The sequence below is a fragment of the Teleopsis dalmanni genome, chromosome 2 (genome assembly GCF_002237135.1).
Source record: "Teleopsis dalmanni isolate 2A chromosome 2, ASM223713v2, whole genome shotgun sequence".
Lineage (NCBI taxonomy): Eukaryota > Metazoa > Arthropoda > Insecta > Diptera > Diopsidae > Teleopsis > Teleopsis dalmanni.
Window position 1 is genome coordinate 232639553 of NC_051847.1, and position 25749 is coordinate 232665301.

The following is a 25749-nucleotide window of genomic DNA, read 5'->3' on the forward strand; positions in this document are numbered from 1 at the left end:
AATGTACCGTTAATGAAATAACAAATTGGCAACAGTTTTTAAAAGTTACTTAACGTAAAAGCGAAAAGTATATATCGCAAGAAACGTTTGCCTCTACGAGGCACCAATATTTGAGCTAAGTAAAGTACTTTCGTATTTATTCTTAAAACTCTAATTACTTTAATGGCATATGATCGCTTTCTGGCACATTTGTGACATATGCGGCCTGGCACATTTCGCATACGACAAACTACTTGTTAGCATGCGCCACCAAGAAAAATGGAGACAGGCGAAGCGTACGTCGTCAGCTCATTTGAGTAAATATAAGTCAAGTGCTACCAGTGTTGAACAACAGCTGAAGAGGTGCTTGTAGTATGTTTCATTGCCCACTAACATGCCCACATATGCCACTTGGCGCAGCCAGCAAACCTCCAATTTTGTTTTTGTAGTTGTTGGGATGTCTGTTCATATCAGTATCTGCCTACCTGCCAGTGCTACTGATAGGCCACTTTCTTTATGAGCTACGCCAGAACAGTGGCACAAAGCAAGAAACACTTCATTTATCCAAACAGTCTCATGCCAGGAGTTGAGTTCAGTTGAGTTGAGTGGAGCAGAGCAGAGCAGAGTAGAGCAGAAAGCCATTATGCAGGTAGCAAACTTTAGGCTTCTGTGTTAAGTATGCGCCGTTTCAAGATTTTTTCCTTTTTTACTATACGCTCCGTTATGTGTTTCTGTCCTAAGCGCAGAAATAAAAAGAAAATTATAAGAAATTCGGAGCATTTATTTATAGTTTATTTAAGGACTGCATATGCTTTTAAGTGTCCTGTTTATGCACCTGGCACCTTGAGTGCTGTGGAGCAGCTTGAAATATATATGTATGGTATACTGCTTTCTTCTCACGATTAAGTAGAACGTCCCGTTTAAGTCGTTTAGCATCTGCGGCACATACTTTTTAAGCTATAGTCACTTTCTTGTCGTCTTCCACATTTTAATTAAAAGAAACTTAAATTGTTTATTTGCTGACATCACATATGAAATATTTATGAATAAATATTTTATTTTAAGTGCTCTTAGGAAATTCGTAGTATGTTCAGTTCGAAACTTGAAATTTTCTCCTATCACGACAACAAATATTTTTGTTTAAATAAAAACTTTTTCCTTGAACCTGGCAAAGAAATTAATTTGATATAAATTGGCATTTTCTTACATTCCCAAATGAGAATTTTAATTATTGAAATGGAATGCTTATCTTTGCCCAGAGTTTTGTATTTCATTTTTAATTGACTCAATGAAAGCAAATACACGGTGACTGAGTTAACGCAACGAAACGAACTGTAACCAAATCCATTAAAATAATTAGTAAGCACACACACGTACGTACTACGAACGAACCCCCGTTTGAAAGAAATCTTAATTAGCATTTCGATATAACCGCCAACTAAGTTAAATAGATAGAACCAATCTATACAAATTCATTATAAAATACAAGCACCAGTGGCACGGTTTTCGAAATCATAGGAAAACCTTGAACGCTTGGCGGAAAAGCGATTTATTTAGCTAAACTAAAAACAATCGTCCTGGCGTGGCAGAAACTAATTTGGTTTTTTTTTCTTCTATTTTTCATTTCAGATGGTTACCGAAATCTGCAATGCGGCCTGTTGGCCCCGAAACATCACACACCGACTGCATTTTGGTCGTCGGTGTATCCCGTCCGAAATTAGCTGTAGTCTTTATAACCGTTATGTTAATATCCTTATTTCTAACATTTCACGTTCTCTACGACAGTGCCGTTTACAACATACAAGCAGCGCAGGCGGTCTCCGAACATCGTCGCCTGGCCATATTAAGCACTAATCGCTTGCCGGAATATAACAAACCCGTCGCTGTGCCGTCATCCACCAATCAAATTAGTCATCCCATGGTGTTTCCGTCAAATCGTGTGCACTTCCCCAAAACAAGTCGAAGATTACCACAAGTAAGTAAATATGAATGGCAGTCAAGTAGTGACTACCTTTAATTATATGTACAAAATATATTTTTAGATAAATAAGTATTTCTAATATTTTGTTTACCAAAGAGCTAGGAATATCACGCACTGGGCATAGAGGAATTAAATGTCCTGTAGAAACTTATAAAAATGTTGTTTATGGTAGCTTACGTTAATTTGAATTATTTTTTATTTAGTCTAAGATTAAATAGACTGCTGACGTATTTAGCATTGATTTACTTACAGTTTAAAATAAAATGAAATAATTTTTTATTAAAAAATTTTTTTTACTTAACAAAAAACCTAACATTGGTTTGTAAAACTGACAGGGTTGGAAATATTTAAATAATATTCAGTTTTTACTAGATATACATAAAAACTTTTATTCTCATCTGCTAAAGATTTATTATTCATGAAATAACTCAAATATATATTTATAGAAAAAAATGAGAACACTTTTTTATATATAATAATGATGGCTTTGACTACATTATTGGTAACCACTACTAACCCACGTAGTCGAAAAAAAAATTGAATGCTAAAAATCAAGGCAGCAAAATTTGATTTTATTGCCTTCCATCATATCACTTAACTAATTAATTATTTAATTAATTAATTAATTATTAAAAAGTAAATTAATAATTTAATATTAAAAATAATATAAAAAAAATGTGACTAAAAACAATTTTTACTCTTGCAAAATAAGTACTTAACTATATTCCCAAACCAGTCATATTATTAATATTATACAATTTATTGTAAATATAATACTACATTTATTATATATTTGTCATAAAACAAAATTATTTGTTATTATTATTTGATTGTGTAATTATTACAACCATTACAGAAAAAAAAGTGTATTAGGTTTGTCAAGATATTTTTAACGCTTTGAAGAGAAAGTCATAGACCTCATTAAGTCGTGTATTCATATATATATATATACAAGTTTAATTCATTCTGTATGTTTTAGTTCAAAGCAGCCTCTCCGTTTTTAAAGTAAGTAAATGAAAGACTTTTGCCACATACTTCTCTGAAGTGGATTATTTAATCATTTGTCAAATTGATTAAAATCAGACCACTGTATCCTATAATTGTCTAATTTGTATGAACTTAAGAAATGGATATGAGTTTTCTTCGTTTTAAGTAAAGATATAGAAACATGGTTTCTCGGAAGTGGATTATTTAATAATTTGTCAGGTTGATTAAAATCAATTATTGTAATAATTACAGCACAAACATTTTTAAGGGTTTAATCAATTTTTGTTGAAACACAACCTTTAAGTCCCTGTGTACAATAGGAACTAAGTTCAAATGACCAATTATTCTAAATAATAAATAATAATGAAAAATGTCAGACATTCTAGTGAATATGTCCTGCTGGCTTTAAACAGTACTTAGGGTTGCCTATGCTCATAATATAAGTACTATAACTAACCATACGTTAGTTATATATAACTATAGGTTTATTGACTATAACTATATATTTATATAAAAATTTAGCACATTATAATTTTTTATTAATTATTAGTTTGTGAAATGGTAAATTATGAAATACTACAATACTACAAAAATTCATATAACTATCTATCATTAGTATAACAACGTGCCATTATTTGTGCTTTGGTGCACAAGGCTGGCAGACCAACCTAACAACCTTACACATATATGTAACCATCTATGTAGAGTTATTGAAAGGATTCATTTCATATTAATACTTCAGTTGTTATCATTATATAATATATAATTTATTATGATATAATTTATTATGATACTATAAATATATTTTATCACTTCTTTTTTATAATCAGAATAGTTTTTAATGATTATATATATATATTTATGATTATATATAATATATTAACATAATTTATTGTGTTGAAAAATAAATGCAATCGATTTTACTAATTGTAAAAATTCGTTCATTATCATCGTACGACAAATTAACCTTAAAGTGCATTAGCTTTTCGTTAATTATAGATTTTGATCTATTTGCTCAGTCAATTATTAATTTTTTTATATCTAAACTACTTATTATAAACTACTTATTAGAAATAACGTCATGGGCATCCCAAAGCAATTATATTTTCATATACAAATTTTAATTACACTTCAAAAGCAAAGGCTCAGTATGACTGCGTTCTATTAAAGTTAAATTAACTTTACTGTTAATTAAAACTAAAACAAAAAAATGTTTAATTAATTACTGAGTAAATTTTTGAACTTAACTAAAACTTTAGGTATGGCAACCTTTTGTTTAACTTTAATAATTAGCTTCGTCATATATGTAATATTCCGTGCAGTAATTCATATCACAGAGAAAAACTAAATCACTATATAGAATATGTAAAAGGAAGCAGTAATTAACTAAACTTATTGCAATTATCTCTAATACAAAATAATTTCATATAATCTGTCTTTCTCCTTTCTTGACTTAGGCTCTCATAATTGGAATTCGTAAATGTGGTACACGTGCTTTACTAGAAATGTTGTACCTGCATCCTCGGATACAGAAAGCAGGTGGAGAAGTACACTTTTTCGATCGTGATGAAAACTATGTGAAAGGCTTGGAATGGTATCGGAAAAAAATGCCACACTCATTCCGTGGACAAATTACCATCGAAAAAAGTCCGAGTTACTTCGTCTCACCAGAGGTAAGTGTATGACAGGAAGTTTTTTTGCAAGAAATGTATTTTATACCAATAATGTATGATTAAGTTATGGCTTTTAACAAAAGTTTTTTTTATACATTGTGACCGAAAGGTTTCCGGAAATTTTAAATAAAACGCAAAATTCTTAATCTTCATCAATATTTATTTTATCTCCTTCAAAAATATGCTCCATTAGAAGCGATACACAAATGCCAACGTTTCTTCCAATCATCAAAACATTTTTTATTGGCGCTTTCCGGTATGGCTTTGAGTTCCCTCTGCGAATTCTGTTTTTCGTCTTCTATGGATTCAAAACGCGTTCCTCTGAGTGGTAATTTGAGTTTGGGAAACAGGAAAAAGTCACACGGTGCAAGATCAGGTGAATACGGTGGCTGTTTGATGGTATTTATTGAATGTTTGGCCTTAAAATCGTTGATAATGTTGGCTCGGTGCGAGGGAGCATTATCGTCATGAAAAATCCATGAATTATCCTTCCACAATTGAGGCCGTTTACGGCGGATAGCTCTCACGACCGATGCCTAGCTCTCGTGCTATCTCTCTAACACTCACATGAGGATTTTGGAACACGATTTCCTTTGCCTTTTCAATGTTTTCGTCGGTGGTAGAGGCCGAAGGTCGTCCAGAACGCGGCATGTCTTCGACGGTCGTACGACCGTCCTGAAAGGCTTTGTACCACTCATAAACTTGAGTTTTCGATAAAACTGATTACCCATAAGCCTTTTGTAGCATTCGCAACGATTCTGCACACGAAATTTCGTTCGAAACACAAAATTTGATGCAAACTCTTTGTTCAATATTTTTTTCCATTGTTTTTTCGCAACGCACTACTGAGGGGAACTGGTTTCAACAGCTGCCGTAAACGAACTGTCTGACAGATCGCGCTCATTTTTGGCATAGTAATTAAGGACAGTGCTGCCAAACTACATAAACTTAAAATATCGAAAAATATACAGCGCGCGAATTTTAAATGAGAATTTCCGAAAGCTTTTCGGTCACAATGTATATTACACTTAAACACTAATATTAAATAGTTTCATGTTTAATGAGGCAATGCTTCAAATAAATTTTCCAGAAACTTTATTAAATATCAAATCTTATACAATCCAGTTCCACATCTTCTCCTCATTCTTCCACTAGCATTATAGTTTTTATAAAATATACTTTTTAATTTATATGTGTTCTTTAAAGTTCTACTTTAAGAGCTTGAATAAATATTTTCTTCTTTTTGTGGTGGAAGAGTTTTCACAATATCCTATCTAAAACTGTGGTAATATATCGTCGCTAACCATTTAAAGTACCTGCTCAACGGAAAGGATGATAAGACAAAATGAAAATGCTAGCATTAATTAAAAAAACTCTAAAATAATATTAAATATCCTGTTTTGCTTGGCGCTTGTTGTTTTTCTGTTGACAATTGTAAATGCCATGCACAGGTCCTAGTATTCGCGCGATAGTCGTCCTGTCGCAGCACATAGTCGTCCTGTCGCAGCACATAGTCGTCCTGTCGCAGCGCAGAGAAAAGTTATTAAAAATTAAAGCAAATAAAAATAAACAATTTTTATTGCCATTGTTCGGCGATGCATAAAAAGGAGTTTCATAGCTTCTGGACTGCGGAAACTGCAGCGACTGGAGCGACTGCGGCGACTGCAAATAGCTGGAGAGGAAGAATCTGAAAAGTTAAACTCCACTAAATTTTTTGATTTTACAGGTTGGAAAGCGAGGTTCTGTCGTTCGCAGTTGCCTAGCTGTGTATTTGAGTTAGAAGTTCCGCATTTGTAATTCACAATTGCTTTCGACATTGTTGCTGAAACTCCTCTTGCAGTTTTGTAATTTTTATGAGTTTAATGCTGCTGCATTTGCCGTTCTCGGTCTGTAAAAACTAGAAGAAATAAGTGCTGTTGAATTATTAAGGCGTTGCATGTATTGTGCGGTATCCACCATGGCCGGCAATGCAACCAACGCATTTGTTGTTCAATTGGGGCGCCAAATATGTGTGATACTCGATTCACATTGTTAGCATGACATTAAGAGTGTTGATTGTGTTGCTGATTTTTAACCGTACCAATAATTCTCGATGTATTGATTTACGATTCCAACCGTATCAATGCAATAGCACTGTTAATGCCAACCGTATCTCAGTACCAAGTACCAATAAAGCTTAACGAAATTTGCAGTTAGTTTAAAAACGGTGCTGCAACTGCTGAGTGGTAGTAGAAAATCCATTTGCACACTGCCACATAGTAAGACAATTGTGCTTTTCAGGTGCTGCACTTATGCACTGTGATGTTGCAACATTAGCAGTGCTGCGTATACAAAGCCGTAAAGTGCAACTACAGCATTACTGGGTAGAAATCTGCTAATAAGAAAAACACAACAAAATACGATTTTCACTTATTACTTCCATTTTGTATTTTCCGCTTCATAATTTGTGTAACTCACGACTTAAATGTTGCAAATTTTTAAGAGTTGCACTGCTGGAAAAATAGTAATAGTAGTAAAGATGAATAAATAAGAAAATATCTCGGTACGGTAAAAGGTTTAATGAACCACAGCTAAAACTTGCACACAACCCAGTACACGAATACACTCAATCGCATTCATGCAAAAGTGCTAAGACTGCTTAAATGTAGAGCACTTCAGTTTTTGTGCTTCGCCCCGAATGTGGCATGCAACAGCACAAGCAGAGCTATTTTACGAGAATTTTACAGCTGCTATAAATCTTCATTACATGTATTATGTATTAATATTTATTGACAGTCTGACAGACAGTGAAGCGCTACACGGCAAAACAAACAGAAGCGCTGGTGTGGTTCATATGTGAGAGCGACGTTCCCGGATTTGGTGATGCAGCAAAGAGTCACAGTTTTATGATAAATGTTGCATGACACTTTCTGTTTGCCCTCCACTCTTCAGATTTATAGACAGTTCGTTGTTTATATTTACATATTTCTCTCCGCTATACGCTTCGAAACTTCGAACTCCGATGACAGGGTATAGCAAAGTAGTCACTAAACCCAGTTGCTGCGAAGGCTGTTGAATTTGTATTCTATAAATCTTCTTCCATTTTAACGACTACGAATGCAACGATTGGCACTTTAGCATTGTTATACGACTCCTTTTGGACGAATTTAAAATAACCTTTTGGCTTTGAATATAAGTAACCAGACTCTTTCGACGAATTCGTAAATAATTTAGTAAGAGTTTGTCAATATGAAAAGCTTTTTTTATAAATCTAGATCATTTATTATTTTAGTTATATTCAGGAAGAAATACAGACGGTAGCCCTGATAAAATTTTCCTTTTATGCAGTTCAATTATAATCATGGTAATCTTCAACTACCAGACTTAGTAAATATTAATTGACTATATACGGATAATCACATTACTTCTGTTTTTACTTTTAAGTTAAGTTAACAAGTTGTTAATTTAACAGAGCAATTCTTGCAAAAACAGTTAAAAGTCTTCCAAAAGGTCGAACGAGAGAGTGTTTGAAAGATTCTTGCTATTCAGTCACAAAAGTCTTCAAAAATCTATTAAAAATAGAATTAGAAGCAATTGTTCTATTTACACAAATATTTATCAACTAATTAATTAATTAAAGATCGAGTGGAAGATTGTTTGAAAGATTTTTACTTTTCTGGCACAAAAGTCTTTAAAAATCTATTAAAAATGGAATAAGAAACAATTGTTCTATTTTCACAATTTTTAATTAACTAATTAATTAATTAACAATTTTTATTGTAATTTTTATGTATTTTATTTTACATAAAAAAAAATTTATATAGCACATATATCATTTGGACCGAAAAGAGCTTTCTGTGTTTCAAGAAACTACTGTCGAATAAAGAAAATTCTTTCAAACGATCTTTCGAAAGATTTTTCAATGTGATGAGCTGAAAGATAGTTGCCAGAATTTTGCTGTACACCTATGTAGTAACTATAGTATGTCCAATTTAAATAGGTAATTTTAATTTATTATTAAAAAAATAAAGACTTACATATTTATCATAGTCTGACAGTCCCGTCAATCTCTCTTTACCATTTAGTTCTGTTCGACATTCACTATATTAAACAGGGCCTAGGATCTAAAAGTTAAAAACATTATTAAGTATTTCAAAACTCCAAACTTATATAGGGTAAGTTAGGATAATCTGTGCTGGGAAACACTAATGGATCGATGTGTACCATTGTCCATTCAAATAATAATCACTCAGTTCTTTATCTAGTTTTGCGAGTTTTTATCATAGCAGCTAATAATCGTTCACTGTGGTTTGATGTTTAATAAAAGAAACAAAACTACTTTTTTCTATTTTTGTGAAAAACTAATGAAAGATATCTGTTGTACTAAAAAAATACTTAAAATTCAAAATTTAAAAAAATCTATTGGATCAAAAAAAAAATTAAAAAAAGTGCATTTTAACTTTATCATATGAAGCTACTCTCGCAAATAGGGCGTATGCGCTATTATAGTGCTTACGTGCTTTTCGTACCACATTTTTCGAAGTTATGGCAAAAGCTTAAGAATACAATCCTAAGAATAGTAGTTACCTCTTCTCAAAACTATTTGCAATAAACAGTTTTACTGGTCGACTCCGAGTTTTCGTAGAAATTGAGAAAAACAAATATTATTACAAATTTAATTTCCAATTTACAGCTGCTGAAGTAGTTTAACCATCATTGGGAAGACTGCATCAATAATAAAACAAAAATAATAAATTTATTCCAAGAAATAAAAAACAACATAAAAACCAAAAACTTTCATTTCTATATTGGGTTTAACACTTTACGTGCACTCTCAGCATTATGCATACTGAGGTTTATAGTGAGAATGCAAATCGGAATCAACTAAATCGCGTTTTATTGGTGCCGTTCAAGACTCATATAGACACGGGCACGTATTGTCACAAATTTTGTATAAGTCGATAATTTCCGAAACATATACAAAAGTTCTGTCATCTACTTAATAGTTATAGCCCAATAAAAGCTAGAAAAACATCTAAAAAATCTTTTTGAGATCTTGATCTGATCAGATCTAGAACAGACTGTGTTTACGAGCGATACATATCTTCTATCAGTCATGCATTCTTAAATCCAAAAAAATAACTGACGATATTTATATATTTGGACTTTGCAAACCTAATATTAAATATCAGGAAAAGGTTTGAATCAAAGGCACAAAAATTACAGGTTTAGATGACGAGAGTCTATAGGAAACTACGCGGTACTTTGCAAAGAAAAAAAGTGTTGATTAGGAAGAACCCATTATCTATGATCATATTAGAGATTAAATAGAGGATTTCATAAAAAATTTTTTAAGGTAGTGTACACATTGTTACTGTGACAATAAAAACAAAGTATGAAAATGCGATGGTGGTGAAATGAAAGATTCTGTAGTATATTTCAACAGAAAAGGTTCAAGATTGAATGTCCTATTAATTTGGCTTTTGATTACGAAACAGAACCTATTTAAACAAATTGTAAGCTGCCTTAAAATTGTTATCCTCAAAGCATATTAAACATTTGGTAGCTAAATGTCATTCCAAATGACGATTCCTACCATAAGAGAGGACTATAACGCAACTGAAACCAAAATCGCAAAAAAAATATAATATTAATATTACATAAGTTACTATGCCAATTAGTCCCTCAATCAGTCCGTTAAGTAAGGTCCATTATAATCCACTAGTTAACAAGTGACTTTTTATAAAAGAAATTATTTATTACTTATGGAACAAGTAATAAGAAGGCCTTAGAATTGTTTTAAACATTATTTGTGCCGAATAGTTTTGTGAGAAAACTAAAGTCATAAATGCCCATCAAGTTTGCTCTGTTTCTGGCTAGAGCTGGGTAGCTGCAGTAAAAATGCTCTACTCAATATTCCTTTTCCTCAGCTTCACAACTTTTACAATAGAAAAATGTGAGTATCTTAGAAGATATCCTTAGAAGTATCCTAAGAATCCTGAGTATCCTTAGAAGATACTCACACTTTTAGTGCTTGGTCTATAGAGTCTATAACAGCTAATACAAATCACGACCTTAGAGTTACCGGGATAGGCTGAGTACCAAACAATCTCTTGACTTTTTTCTATCGAGTTAAGGCCACTTTAGCCTAGAAGAGAGCAAAGTATTGCTTTTTATCAGGTCGAAATGGAAATGAAAATTCTGTAGTAACTATAACACGAGAAATCTAAATTCAAGCAGTTTGTCACTTTCAACATTTAGCGAACGTCTCCTTAACTTTGATTTCATCGCCAGCTTCTCTTCAGAAGCACTCTATTTTTATAACTTGGATTTGGTGACTAAGATTTTTTTTTTAATTACTTAAACTATAAATGTATTTTTATCTGAATTTAAGACAATTACTGCATTTAAATAAAGTATTTTATTGATTTAATACAAATATCAGTTATATTCTATTCTACCCACAAGAGTTTGAACCAGAGCTAATAATACACTCATATAATTGCAGCGTTGAATGTAGGTCTACTTATTAGTTTTTAATTCTAGTAAAAACGAAATATTAAACAGATTTTAATTGCTTATTAATTCAATTGCTATGTATTTTGTATTGAAAAGCTCCACATACTGAAAAACTATTTGGATTTGAGGCTGCAATTATAATCTAAGAGATATTCAATTTAATGTGAATTTAAATTCAATTTAATCCAAGCAAAATTGAGCATTTAATAAATTTAATTACAAATTAATATTAATTTTCAATTGACTGGCTTTTGTCAGTGTAGTTAATGAAAATAATTATATTATTAATTAAAGTCCGGAAAGGCAAACAGTCACATACGGCACACTTTAGCTTTAATTTTTAGTTGAAAATTTCTACTGCAGTACTGAAAAAGATTTAACATTATATTGTAATAATATAATGTTGTGTTTGTAATAATATTTTTGTAAAAAATTTAATATATTTTCTTTTCATTAAACACTTTTCGTAAAAACTTATTTTTTTAACCTTATTTTGACAGCTCACTTTCATCAATTTTACATGTGAGTAAGGTTCGTTTCATTCAGTTTTGGTTGCCTCTGTATTTGGAGTGAAGTGACAATAGAAAATTGAAACTCATTCAATTTAAATGAAAGATTTAAGCTGATTTAATTAAACTTAATATGCAACATGAAAGTCAATCATTGAAAATTTATTGAGCATTCATTTTCTCCTGCATTCACACTTTAAAGCCAAAGTCGTAGCATATTTTTTGGCGCATTGCCACTCTTTTCACAGGAAATTTTCGATTATTTTGCTGTTTTATTTCGGTTTTCATATACTCGAAAGCTCATGTAGCGTCGTCGTGTGCGCCAATTTATTGAAATATTTGCAATTTGGCTTAAAGGAAAATGCTCTTAACAATGAATAATAAATTGCGTTTGCATGCATTTGCTGCTTCTGCCAATTTACTTATAGAAACATACTAATGACATCATTTAAAAAAGAATTTCATTTATTTCTATTTATACCATATTTATCACACTTAGCACAACAGTAGAGAAATTGATATTTGGTGTGAAAGCAAAGCAATAAAGAAAACAAAACAAAACAAAACTAGTCCTATAAAAAGAAATGTATCCTCTAATAAAAGAGACAATAGGTCTTTACTCTTATCTCAATGTTCAAAAATTTAATTTTTAATAGAGTGCATTCCTGAGCTGGCCATACCACTGTCTTAGTTACTGTAAAGTATCCATCATCAATGGTCTCTAGAAACAACTATTGATTAAATTGTGCATATACGATGATGCAAATGTTAGGAATTTGCCAAATATGATACATAGACTCGTGTGATTTGTTATTATTATTGTTAGGGAATGTGGCACTGCGACTGTCGAGTCTATTGTATTCCCTTCTGGGCTTAGAGTAGGAATTTAAGCACTTTTGCGTCAATAAAAAATAGTATTGAAACCTACAGTTTTATTGCCTCTTCCATAAGAATATACATTTTAATGAGCCTATTTCGTATGTGCATTAGGTCAGGACATCTGGACAGAACATGTGTGGCCGACTTCCCATTCTCTTCACAGAATCTACAGTTTGCATCCCTAAGTGTACCCAGTTTTGTAAGGTGGTGTTTCAATCTACAGTGCCCTGTTAGGATTAAGTGATTTGGATTGTTTTAATTCTGGTATATTATACCAGTTATCCTTTTTATTCTGGTTCTCCTTTAGTTTTATGAGACTCGTGTAATATTAACACACAAACCAACCAAATCTCAAGTTTTGTTAATTTTTGTTAAAAGCAATTATAGTTAGTGTGTTCTTTTTTAAATAACGCATAAACCACTGCTATATACATTTACTCATATATTATAAAGTGTTGTTCCTCCAAATTTGCACTGGATTTAGTGAGGTGAACAAGCAAAAAGTATTTGTTTATATCTCATAAGAGATATATAATTTATAATTAAAAATTTTTATGTCTTATGACAAGAAATCTATCATTGTACAATAAAATTTTTTATTGAGTATGCCTGTTTATTTTGACCAAGAGTTTTTAACTGATATCAAATGATACAAGACTAAAAAATCTGTATAAAATCTGTCCGAAATCTTATTATACAAATCAAAGCCATTATTTTTTTTCTTTTTCTTATTTATTAAAAATAGAGTCTTACCGAGTCTGAATTAAAAACAATTAACGAATTTTTCAAAAAGTTTGTTGTACTCATAGACCGGAACTGCTGGAACTAGTTGGAGAATTTTGAATAACCGAAATAATATGGTTTCTTTCATTGCCAATTTTATTAATAATAGTTTTATAATAATAGTTTCATTTTGGTCAAGACAGCTTTTTGCGAAGATAGATAATCGTGCAACAAACTATCTGACAATCTATATCATAGACAAACTCATCAAATTTTTTCTCACTATCTTTCAGATAAAATTTTTCGTTCATCATCTGATCATCTGGGATGAATACAGAGTGAAAATTTTCTTTTGAATTGGAAAAAATAGTCTATATTTTTCTCATTCTGCTCTGTATGCATTCTGCATAAATATCTATCAATTGGCTCTTCTGTTAGCTTCTATGCCACACTTTGACGTCTTGTTTTCGGTTCATATTGGTAACACCACATTTCATTACCAGATATACCAGGCACAATAGCATGCTTAACAGTTGTGTTCCAAAAATGTTTAACATGAATTTGAAAGACTTGCTTAAGTCGATTAGTTTCTTACTCAGAGAGTCTGACACGAAGTGCGCATAGACCTACCGTTTATGCAAACATTTAGTCAAAATTCTATGACGAGTACTACTACATTTTTTTTCAGTGAGACTCACAGATGCATAGCGATAATTTCGAACAATTTTTTATTTTTTGAATGCTTTGTTTTGTTCCGAGTTCTTTTTGGAAACGGAACTCGGTCATCGCCTCCGAAGTCCTAATGATCTTTCCATACTTGGTTGAATTAAAGAAAGACCTGTTCGCGGGATATATGTTTGTACGCATATCAATTTTTCAGATATAAGGTATTGTAATAGAAGAATATCGCAAAGACACTTGTGTGTGCGGACAATTTTTGCGCTTTATAAGCTATAATTAAAATTAAAATTAAAAGTTCTAAACAAAAAAATACTGTTGTCAAAATTGCACTATATATTGACTTCTGACTTTAATGGATATTAATCACAAGTGTGTTTTATTCACAATATGGATAACCTGTTATAATAATTTAGAGTGTGTGATAAACTTCTTTTTTTGGAATAAGAAATCACCATCGATATCTAATGAGGTCAAAATTAAAATCGCTAATTACTGATTAAAGTCAGTATATTTAAAGTTTTTTTCGTGGTCATTCTGAATATCATGACAAACTATTAATTCGCTCCTTATCTCTGATTTCGATATGATAATTCACCTAAAATATCCTGCAATGACGACACAATATGTAATTTATATTTTTTTTTATTATATTTTATTAGCTCTTTATTTTGTCTATAAGTTTTTAAATTGTAATTTAATGCTTTAGAATCCAAAAATTAAAATTTTAATCAGCTTGTAAGCTATGACAGTAATTACACCAATATTCATAATACATATCTTGTTAAATAATATGGAATAGTTACTGAATTCATAATGAACTCAATTTTCTAAACTATTTTAAATATTTTCTATTTTCAAATTTTAAATTAAAATTCTAACCAACTTATTTTGTTTTAAAAATGAATTGGAATTCTGTCTGGCAGCAAAACAATGGATCCTTTTTAAAATTTTGCAGACTTCATTATAAATGCAAAAATTTTGTTGTGGTAGTCTTTTTTTTGGCAATTTCGAGTCTAATTAATTTGTATTTTATTTACTTGGCCCATGCAAGCCATTTAAATTCATAACGAAGTGCATGAAGTGCATGAAGTGCAAATAAAATTATTATCTAAAATTTACTGCATTGAAATTGGCAAATGTTCTTTCAATGAGAAATTTACATTTTACATTGCATATTTTTTGGCGCATTAGCCTGGCTTATATTATACAATATTATGTTTAATATTTTTTATCCATCTGTTGAGGTTCTTTTTGTTAAGTACGGAGGAGTTAATGGCTTATTTAATACTTTCACCGCAGATCCCTACTAACCATAGAACAAATGTGGGATAATTATTGTATTTAAATAGTATGCGAGTATAATTGTACTAGAGAAATAAGTCTAAGAAATTCTTTAACTATATGTACTAGTTAGAAACGCTTGTAAGTGTCTATTGCATTTTTTCTCAATAGTATCTATGATCGTTTGTTTAACCCCCTGCAGCAAGTCTTCCATTGAATTAAGATAATCACTTATTCAGGTGAATTTAGAAAAGTATGGTTTGAAGCACATTGCTTTCGTTTTAAATAGGATGCAATTTTAATTTAATGTCAGCATTTATAGATAAATAATAATCCAGTCAAGGCGTAAAGAGGGATTTTAAAAATACCTCGAGTTAAGAAAGAGTAAAAGTGCTCAAGTGCACTGCCTCAAACAGCTTAAACATAATTTATAGAATCACACTTTTGATGTACTTTTGCATTCTCTCGAGTTTCAAGTCTTTGTTTATATCCTCATTTCTGATGCACCATCCAACTTTTAGTTTATGTCTTAGTCCAATATTCTGATAAGTGTGAAGCTTTCTAATAGCGGATTAATAAAATGGATTGCTATAAGAAACATAACCTTAAAGTATTTTAGATCTAGAAAATTGTTTATAAAGCAGACTTTTATCTTTCATACTCAATTTCACTAATATAACTGGTTTCACACGCTTCGGTGTTATGTTACAAGCAAGGTTTTTGATCCTTAAAACACAACCATAAAGTGGTTTAAATCAAATTGTTTGCTAATAAAGCATAGTCACTTATCTTGATGGTTTCAGACTCTTTGGAGTTATGTTACAAGCCCGTTTCCTGATTCTTTGAAGTAAGCATTTTGTATCAAAGACTATATCTAAGAGTTTTACATCATCTTTATATTTTGCTTCTACAAAACTGACTTATATTTTTCTTGGATTTGGATTCCTACGTCATGTCACAAAAATGGCTTTCGTTTTCTTAGCATTTACTATAATTAACTACCCCAAAAGTATTTTATTATCTAATCAATATGAAGTTGTAAATATTTAATAATAGAATAATAGAGGTTTTGGACTGTTGCCAAGAATTCTCTATTCAATAAAGAGCTAACTAATAGTTTTATCATTTGAACTGAAATATCATATTAAAATTGTTCAATTTGAGGTCAGCCCATTGTGCCACACCTGATTAAATGCCTTAACAATATCAAACAAAACCATATCAATAGATTTCACTTCGCTGAGAGCTCTTGCTAGTTGGAGATCATTGAACAAATTTTCTTTTCTTTTCTTGAGAAAAAAATCTTTATCTGTAACTATATATTTCAGTCCCGCCAACACTATGTTTTTTACTATTTTAGCTGTAGCGGACAAAAAACTTATACGTCTCCAATTATTAAATAAAGTTCTTACTCTGCTTTTGGGGGAGACTACTATTACTCTAGATTTCCGAGAAGACACCTATACAAACTATTGCATTAATAATATCTATGATTCGTGTTATTACTGACAACGGAAGATAAATATACCAATATTTATTATTTAAATTTTAATATCATCCAAACTCTCTACTGAATGTATCCCACAGTAAATAATTTCGAAGAAAAGAATATCCGCATACTAATCAGTATTGACTTCTGAGTCACTAACAAAATTTAAAATATATAGGAATCATCGGTTATTTATATAATTATAATAATATCGAAACCTTATTACTTATTATTATTATTATTATTACTTTTAAGAATACATTCAACAAATAAATAGCTCGTTTAAAAATAATTAGAAGAAATTATTACAGTGGAATTGTGGCTATAGTAGTACATTGGACTATGGGTCTTAAATAGTCTAAATCTTGTTATCACAGTTTTTTACACAGTTTATACTTATTTTATTTTTTCATAGTATATATCCCAGATGTAAAAATTATTCTATTTTTACTTTTTGTACTATCAGTATTATTTATAGTGTCTTATATCTTAACGTAAACCTTAGAAGATTTGAAATCGTAAACCAAGGAATAGTGTATGATTTACCTGTAGCTAAATACCATCCCAGTTAGCTTAGATAATTTTCTTGATCGACGGTTTAATAGATCTGGTAGGCAAGTAAATATACATGTTATGTTGATCAATATGTATTTTGTATAGATCATTGTATACATTTTAGAACAAGTAATGAGAAAGACGAAGAACTTTTCCATAAGTGAAACCTATTCTGAGTCTCAGAACATAGAAAACTTTTCGTGTACTTTTTCAAAATTTTTATTTGTTAGAAAAAGTTATAATAATGACTTAACATATTATAATTTAAGTCGTGCTTTGCGAAAAGTCGAGATAACGGTTTTTGCAAAAAACTCTAAAATAATACACTGCAAAAAAAACTGTTACGATTTTTGAGTTCTGCAGAAAATTTCCCTGTAGGAAATATAGGTCTCATATTTGGAAAACAAACCTTTTTATTATTTGTAAGTTAGTGTAATCTATGCATAAGATTTATTAACAGTGGCTCATAAAGCTATATACATATATCTGATATTGAGATTCATACGAACCGTTTCACATTTGTTTTCCTTATAAAACTGAAAAAGTAGAATTACACTACTACGGAAAATGGTGTAATATGGAAAATATTTATATAACATTTGTATATATAAATATTAATATATGCAAATTCTTATCATTTTTATATTGCTTGGAGTATAGCTTATAATATTAATTCTTTTTAATGTTTGTATAGCAGTATTCGTTGCTAAATGCTTGAAACACAATACATATAAAACTGTAATTCTCAATAGGTTTGTTTGCTTTAGTATTTGTAATGGCTACAATGACTATAATTCTCAGTAACTTAACATTAAATCTTAATAAAACTCATGCAACTTTTGATTATAGCTAACAGCTTAATGCTTAATTTTAATGTAATTTATAACCAAGAATTAGTTTTTTCTTGATGCATAGGTAGCAAAATTGTTTGTTTATTGGAAAATGAGATACTTTTGCAGTAACCTTTTGTTGATGAATCTTTAAATGATGAATTTTTATATGTAATGCACCTTATAATTTGATGCATTTATATCGATATCTGTATATTAATAATTGCAACTCTCAATGTGTTTACTTTAAAACTAATATTGTTTGAAAGTTTCCATTGAAGCCAGGTGTAAGTGCTTATTTTTAATGCAACTTTTATTCTAAAATAGTTTTACAAAATGTTAGGGTCATGTCCAAAGCTATCTGATTATTGTAATCCTAACAACTATTAATATATTAAGAAATTTGTTCTTGTAAGTCCAAAGATTATTTGATTTTTGCATATATTTATTAATATGTTTTATTTTTTTAATTTATATAAGATTTGTAAATTAATTTGTGTAAATCTAACAATTCAAGCTATTCGTAATTCGAACCAACACATGACTTCGGATTTTCAAAAACCTTGAAAGTAACATGAACCTCGTCTTTAAAGTTCACTTTGATGTTTTGTGCTTTGGTTAAACAGTTGACTTTGTACTAAATATTTGGAATTCCTTTTATCATATGCACAATGAGCATCTCAGCACCCTTCTAGTGTTCAATTAAATTGTTTACACTTCACATTACTCAGATCCCTCCGCACAACTGTGCCTATTTCCACACTTTATAGTGTTCAATCCAATATAGTTTTTGTACCCTTCTTTTGTACTGATTTACAGAGCATGAGGTGGTCTCCGCTGTGCATGCACTAACAGTGCTCAGTGCTGTCCACTGTTCAGTTAATTCCTCGCAATAAAAACACCAACACTGAGCCGAGGTATAGTACGGCACCAGGAACAGTAAATAAAAATTGTGGCTGTTGTTGCATGCTTCAGTGAGCTCATTTCAAATTTATTAAAGTGCCTGCACTTTACTCCAGATTTTTAAAGCTACTCCAGCCGACAATATTAAAGATTTATTAAAGTTAAAAATAATTGGTAGAAATTTTCATTTTCATTTTAAATATGGAGAAGCAGTCTGCATTAACGATTTGACTGCATTAAAATTATGCTCATTTCAAGCTCAAGCAGCTATGATACCAGATATTGGTCGGTGACAATTTGAGCCCCTACATAGTAGTTCCAGAATTATCTTATCTTTTTCCGTTTTTCATTGCAGTTTTACTTTTCATTAGCCTTCTTTGAACTGATTTCGTTAATTTGTAGTTGCGAGCTTATTTTATGATTATTGCTGCGCAATTTACTATGTCAATGAGCATCGCCAGTAACATCCCTGTGTTGTGAAACAATGAATTAATTTGCCATTTACCATTTATAAGCAGAAGAGCAAAAATTGCATTTTAAAATGAATATTTTTTTATTAAAACACAAAACACTGAACACTGAACAGTGAACAGTGAACTTAAATGAAGAAAAATAGAAGAAATTTTATGCTTATTTAACGTGTTTTGGCGATTTGGATTCTTTTAGGTGCCCGAACGTGTACGAGCAATGAATGCCAGTATTAAACTTTTACTCATCGTACGTGAACCTGTGACAAGAGCCATTTCTGATTACACACAATTACGTAGTCATGCAGCAACAGCAACATTGCCCCTAGCAGAGAATACGAATGGAGCGATACCAGCTACTGATGTGGATAGCGGCGCACTACAGAAACCATCGTTGTTCTCTTCGTCTTCATCCTCATCATCATCCTCATCCTCATCCTCATCCTCATCCTCAACGTCATTGTCATCATCGTCTTCATCGTTGGCGTCGCAATCCTATGGCAAATTAAACGCATACTCTTGGTCGCAGTTCTATGACAATTCGATTGGTGGCGGAGGAGGAGCAGGCAGCGGAAGTCACAAAAATGTTATTGCCAAAGGCGGAAATGCCAATAGACACTTCGGTGGCAGCAACCAATACACAACAACACCAACGCCGCAAACGAATGCCGCAGCACAAATTGGAGCCAAGTAAGTGAAAGCACATTCCGCCATTGAAGCGGTGCGAGGTGCAAAAAAAAAAAAAATGAAATAAAATTAAAAAGTCGGAATAAAATAACAAAATAAAAATCTTAAAAGCAAATTAGTTTTTATGCAAAGTTCCGCATTTGAGTGAACATGGATGCGAATTCGCTATACAAAATGGCGTTGATAGCGAAACGCTGAAATGTTGAAACGAATTCCGAGAGCAATTTAATTTGTTAAAAAAGCAGAGATAAAATATTGCAATCATTTATTAAAAACATAAAATGAAATTAAAAATAAATAATATTGAAACTATAAAAATAATTATATTATATTTCCCTTCTCTCACATGTAATTCTACTTATGTATTTCTTTTTTCTTGTTTTTTGTATTGCTGTAGAACATTCGAGGAGTTGGCCATATTCCCCAATGGCACAGTCAACGAATCGTACCGGCCGTTGACCATTTCCATGTACCACTTACACCTGCATCGTTGGTTAGAAGTCTTCCCACGTGAGCAATTACTGGTTGTCAATGGTGATAGATTGATTGAGGATCCAGTTTCACAACTCAAACGGATTGAAACGTTTTTGGGTGAGTGCATTTCTGTTCATTTTCTGCAATTTGCCAATTCGAGTTTATTAGCTCACACATGCATAAAGGCCTACTAATAAATTAAACCTCAGAATTGTATGCAAGTGTCAATAAATTCTGATAGTCATACGTGCTTGGCACGGCGCGATGTAATTTCAGATAATTAAACAGTTACCGGATAACTCGTTGGTCTTGACTTTACTGGCACTTCAATGAATTATTAAGGAAATTAAAATTTTAATCATTTTATAATAGGTTTATGATGGATGAAATAAATTCCAATATTGTGAACCACACATATTCTGAATATCAACCGAAAGTCTAATTTATTTATTTAAAGAATTAAATACTTACCAGAATTGCAATACTTAACCGATAGATAACCGAATATTGGCATTGGACTTTAATAATATACAAAAAAGTGACTTCGCATAGTGATTTATGTCATATAACATATAGAAATACTCTGGCATATTCCACGAAAAATTGAAAAAAGATGCTTTAAAGTGAATTACTCATTTAGATATCAAAAATTCGGCACCAAATTTGTATAAGTTTTTGTTTTAGTTTAAAATATAAATCTATAAATTGTAACTATATATTATGAAATAAGTACCTTTATAGGCGCTTCAAAGCGAGAAACCGAGAGCTTAAAGAGTAAATGGACCAAAAATGATCATTTTTAGGCATATACCGCGTATTTGCGGTTGATCAAAATAAGAAGAAAATCAGGTGGAAACTGTATTTTCCACAAAAAAGTATTTTAAAAGACTTTTTTCCAAAAAAAAAAATGCAGTTAAAAAAGATATAGATATTTTCAAAGTGACCAAATCTAGTCCATTAATTATACCTTAATTTGATAGCTACTATAGTCCATTCTATTGTCCATTCTATAGTCCATATAGTAAATGAGTTCAGAAATTATAAAGGTTCAAATTTGTAGGTGTTTACCGTTAGTCTATAATTGAAAAAAAATTAAATTTATTTTGAAACTTGCTTATAATCAATTAAAGTTTAAATGTACATAATTCTTGTAGAATCAAGTTTCATAAATAACTGCTAAAGAAGTAAATATCATGACAGAAATAGCAGTGACCCTTAACATATAGGTAGAAGTTATTCATCATTTTAAGTGCTGTTCATTATGTTCCTAATAGGGAAGTTTCTAATATCAAATGTGAACACGCTCCCAATACATAATACTCATTTGTTTGCCCCAACTAAGAACTAAGGCGAGATAGTCGCAAAAAATGTAAATCGAAGTATAATTCTCTCTAAACAGATGTATCGTTTTATCATATTAACGAACATAGTTATAAATACTACTTCCCTACAATTTGGGGAATTGGCGGACGTCTTCATCTGTCAAATATGTCAAATTTTAAACATTTCCTTTTAAGGAGTTATATTTTGCAATGTTGTATTCGTCATTTATGGTTTAATTTCCTTTGATATATTCTTATCTAAGCTATTTTCATTGGCAAATAAAATGGTCTAACGAAGACCACGGAAACATACTATTATAAACAAAATATCCTTTAATCTAACTTTCACCATTCAACAACCCAATTTCACTTGCACTTTCGAACAAGTTTTCTTCATTAAATCAAAAAAAAACACTGTTTAGACGAAAGAAATGCGAAAGGTGTGAACACCGTGTTAAAATAAGAGCAAATTAATTAAAGATAGTCACTGTCTTAAAAAAATAGGTGTAAAAGTACAAATGCTTTCATGGAATAATTATTTAATTAACTGAGAATAGCAAACGAAGAAAGAGATTTGATTTTCAGGAAGATTGAATATATGAAATGTCTTTTTGTGGGCTGTACTAGGTTAGGTTAGGTTATACCGGTGATCCCTAGTGGATCCACTTAGGCCTATTAGCCCATTGTGATGCCATATATATATGTTGAAAACCTCAAGGTTTAAAACCACCTAGAGTGGATTGTATTAAAATTGTTAGAATTGTTTTAGGGAAATGATTTATCTGTAGATTTCTATAATTCTTCTAGATTTTTCTCGCATCTTTTATTATTAATTTTTTTAAGAAGTAATAAAATTTTAAAATTGATCAATACGTATATCCATAGAATTCTACTTCCAAATATTAATATGTTTACTAGTAGAATTTATTAGTAAATCTCTCTGATTCTACTTAAACTTTTCCAGTCGAAAGTTTTGCCATATTGGCAGTATGTTCTTTTGCTACCAACATGGACTTTTCCGGACTTTCAGCAGTCTGCATTTCGTCTAAATAAGTTCAAGAATATTACTTAGTTGACCATTACAGACGTGAGTAGTCCTTGGCAACCTCGAGTAGCCTCCGACAACCAGTCCCCTCAATTGCTTGCTATCACCAGTTGGTAGTACCGAGCTCCCCCCAACTCGTTGATCACCTGGTCTTTTTACTGCAGATGCAACTTAGATTCCCAGACATTCCAACATAGTGCTAGACTGGGCACCTGTTGTATTAAAACTACTATTCTAATTTGTTTATGAACATTTTTTGCGTTGGGCAAATAGGGAGTAGGTTTATACTTCCTCTACAGCCAGATCAAGAGCTACATGATCAACTTTTTCCAAATGTAGAACCTCTTACGTGGTACACAGAAACAAATCAGAAGTATATAGACTAATATCTGTTTTAACAGGGCACTGGACCATAGGACGGCATGGGACTAGACATGAAATGTCTACAGAACATTGCAAACAAAGATATTAGAACATCTGCTGTGTTTATATGCAGACTTGTACAGAAACAGGCTTAAGCTTTTTGGTGTCCTCTTTTTTAATACACTCTACGATATTTCCAGATTTAGCATTTGCTGTACACTCGTATTTATCAATGCTTCTAGCTGATTCTATCTTGACCATTCTTCTATGCATTATTACGAGGAATTGTGGAACCAAAACGACTTTTTTTAGCTAATTAAGGTAATTTTTTAACTAATTAATTAGCTAATTTCAATAGTTCTGCAAGATTTCCAATGCGTCTATTATCATCCATTTTTTTAAGGAGTAATAAAATTTTAAACTTGATCAATGGACTCATAAGTTTCTCCTTCTAAAAAGTTAATGTATGATATATTTTTCTAAAAAAATTTTCAGTGTAATAAGATTACAAAATAAAATTAAAAAATTCATGTTAAATTTTTTTATCGAGAATGCCGCTGTTTAAAAGTAAGATGGGTTCGCATAGAAAGTGAAAAGACAACAACAAAAATTGTTTGTATCATTTTCTTTTCGAACCCTTCTAACTTAAAGAATTCACTTCTCATTAAATCAAAATGAAAATTTACTTCAAAAAATCTTAACATATTTTGACAAAAAAAGTTTTAATTTTTATTTTTGTAAGTTTTTGATAAGGGCTTTCAATTTATATAAAAAAAAGTACAATCTGTTGTTATCACTTTAAAGGAAAACTAAAAAAAAAGAAAACAAATAAGAGACAATCCATAAATGTACCAGATTCAAGTCAAGCCAACTCGAGTTTCCTGTAAAAATTTCAATTAATTAACAAAAACGTTTGTTATTGCGGCTGAGCCTTTTCAATTATGCACGGAATAATAAAATCCATGAAACGAAGAACGAAGATTTTTTACATTTATTCCATTTTTTTCGATTTTGTTTTTGTTTTTCATATCCTTGATGGACATGTCAATTCTTCCGAAAAAAAACAACCCAAAAACCAACAAACACGGAACAATCGTGCAGGTATCGAGCATCGTGTCACCAGCAGCCATTTTTACTTCAACGAGACAAAAGGATTCTACTGCTTGCGTTACGACAGCGGCGACAGATGCTTGCGTGAGACCAAGGGACGCAAACATCCTCACGTCGATCCCGTCGTCGTTTCCAAATTGCGTAAATTTTTTGCCGAACACAATCAGCGATTTTACGAATTGGTCGGTGAGGACTTGGGCTGGCCTGAGGAATAAAAACCAAGGCTCCTATGCTCCTACGCTCATTGCATGTCCATTGAAAAGTAAACATTGTTATATTGTAGATTCGTCGTGCGAGTAGGCAAAGATTAAGGATAAAAAGTTTACATGTAAAAGTCAACAGAAACTGAAAAAAATTCTAGCGTGTAAAACAGAAAATGTTACTGTTATTGAGAATTATGGACTGATGGAATATTATTAGTTTAACATAAATATTTTGATTTCGATTTAATTGTTTCGTATTATTGTTAACAACAGAATATATGTAGAGTTTATTGCTGTTTTAGTGGTTGCGTGTTCGTTTCTCTCAGTGTACTTTATGTGTTATCTGAAACGGTTGAGTGAGTGTGGATTGTGATTGTGATTGTGATTGTTGCATTTGAAGGATAATAAATTTATTTTTGTTTTCGTTTTTGTTTTTAATGTGGAATGTTATTGAAGCACTTCGTGTATGTATTTTATATACACGGAGATAAAAATAAAACAATATGTCCCATGACACTTATTCAGTTTTTTTTTATTTTATATTCAAGTAAAAATATCATTTAATTGCCTCGAATCAGTGCAGTCATGTGAACAAAATTTATTTTGCTTTTTAATGTGATATATAATATTGCGAATTAAATTTATGACAGAAGAATATTTGTAATAATTTAATACTGAAACAAGTACTTCACACTTGACTCTTATCTTATAAGCTTTTACCTATTATTATTTGAAAAGAAGTAGTGCACTGCGAACTAAAAGATCTATTGTGCCCATTAGCCGAATTAGAGTGTTTCTTCAAGTCCGATTTCTTCAATGAAGGACAATATAGAGCCTAGCTTTATTAGCCTTGAATCCTTATGAGTCATGAAATGCTAGGAAGTGTTTCTTCCGATGGCGCATCAGTGCATCGGGCACTCCCCAAGCACATGATATGTAATTTCTCACTCTTCTCTACAGTATCTGCAGTATGAGTTAGATTGAATTCGTAGCTTCGTTAGATGATTATTCAATCTACAATGACGGAAAAATAATCCCGTTAGGCTCGCACTTAATAAATGGGGATATTCATTTTCAATTATTTTAAAATAGTTAAATTGTTAAAGAACA

General features: G+C 31.2%; 1 protein-coding gene across 1 annotated transcript; it reads left to right on the forward strand.

Moving 5' to 3' along the window:
• The first annotated feature begins 258 nt into the window (after nt 1–258).
• Nucleotides 259–24755, forward strand: LOC119676956 (heparan sulfate glucosamine 3-O-sulfotransferase 5). The gene is made up of 6 exons (XM_038088223.1): nt 259–275; nt 1609–1954; nt 4405–4620; nt 19635–20125; nt 20520–20713; nt 24428–24755. Exons 1-6 carry the CDS (start codon nt 259–261, stop codon nt 24649–24651), a joined length of 1488 nt encoding a protein of 495 aa, XP_037944151.1. The 3' UTR covers nt 24652–24755.
• Nucleotides 24756–25749: the final 994 nt, after the last annotated feature.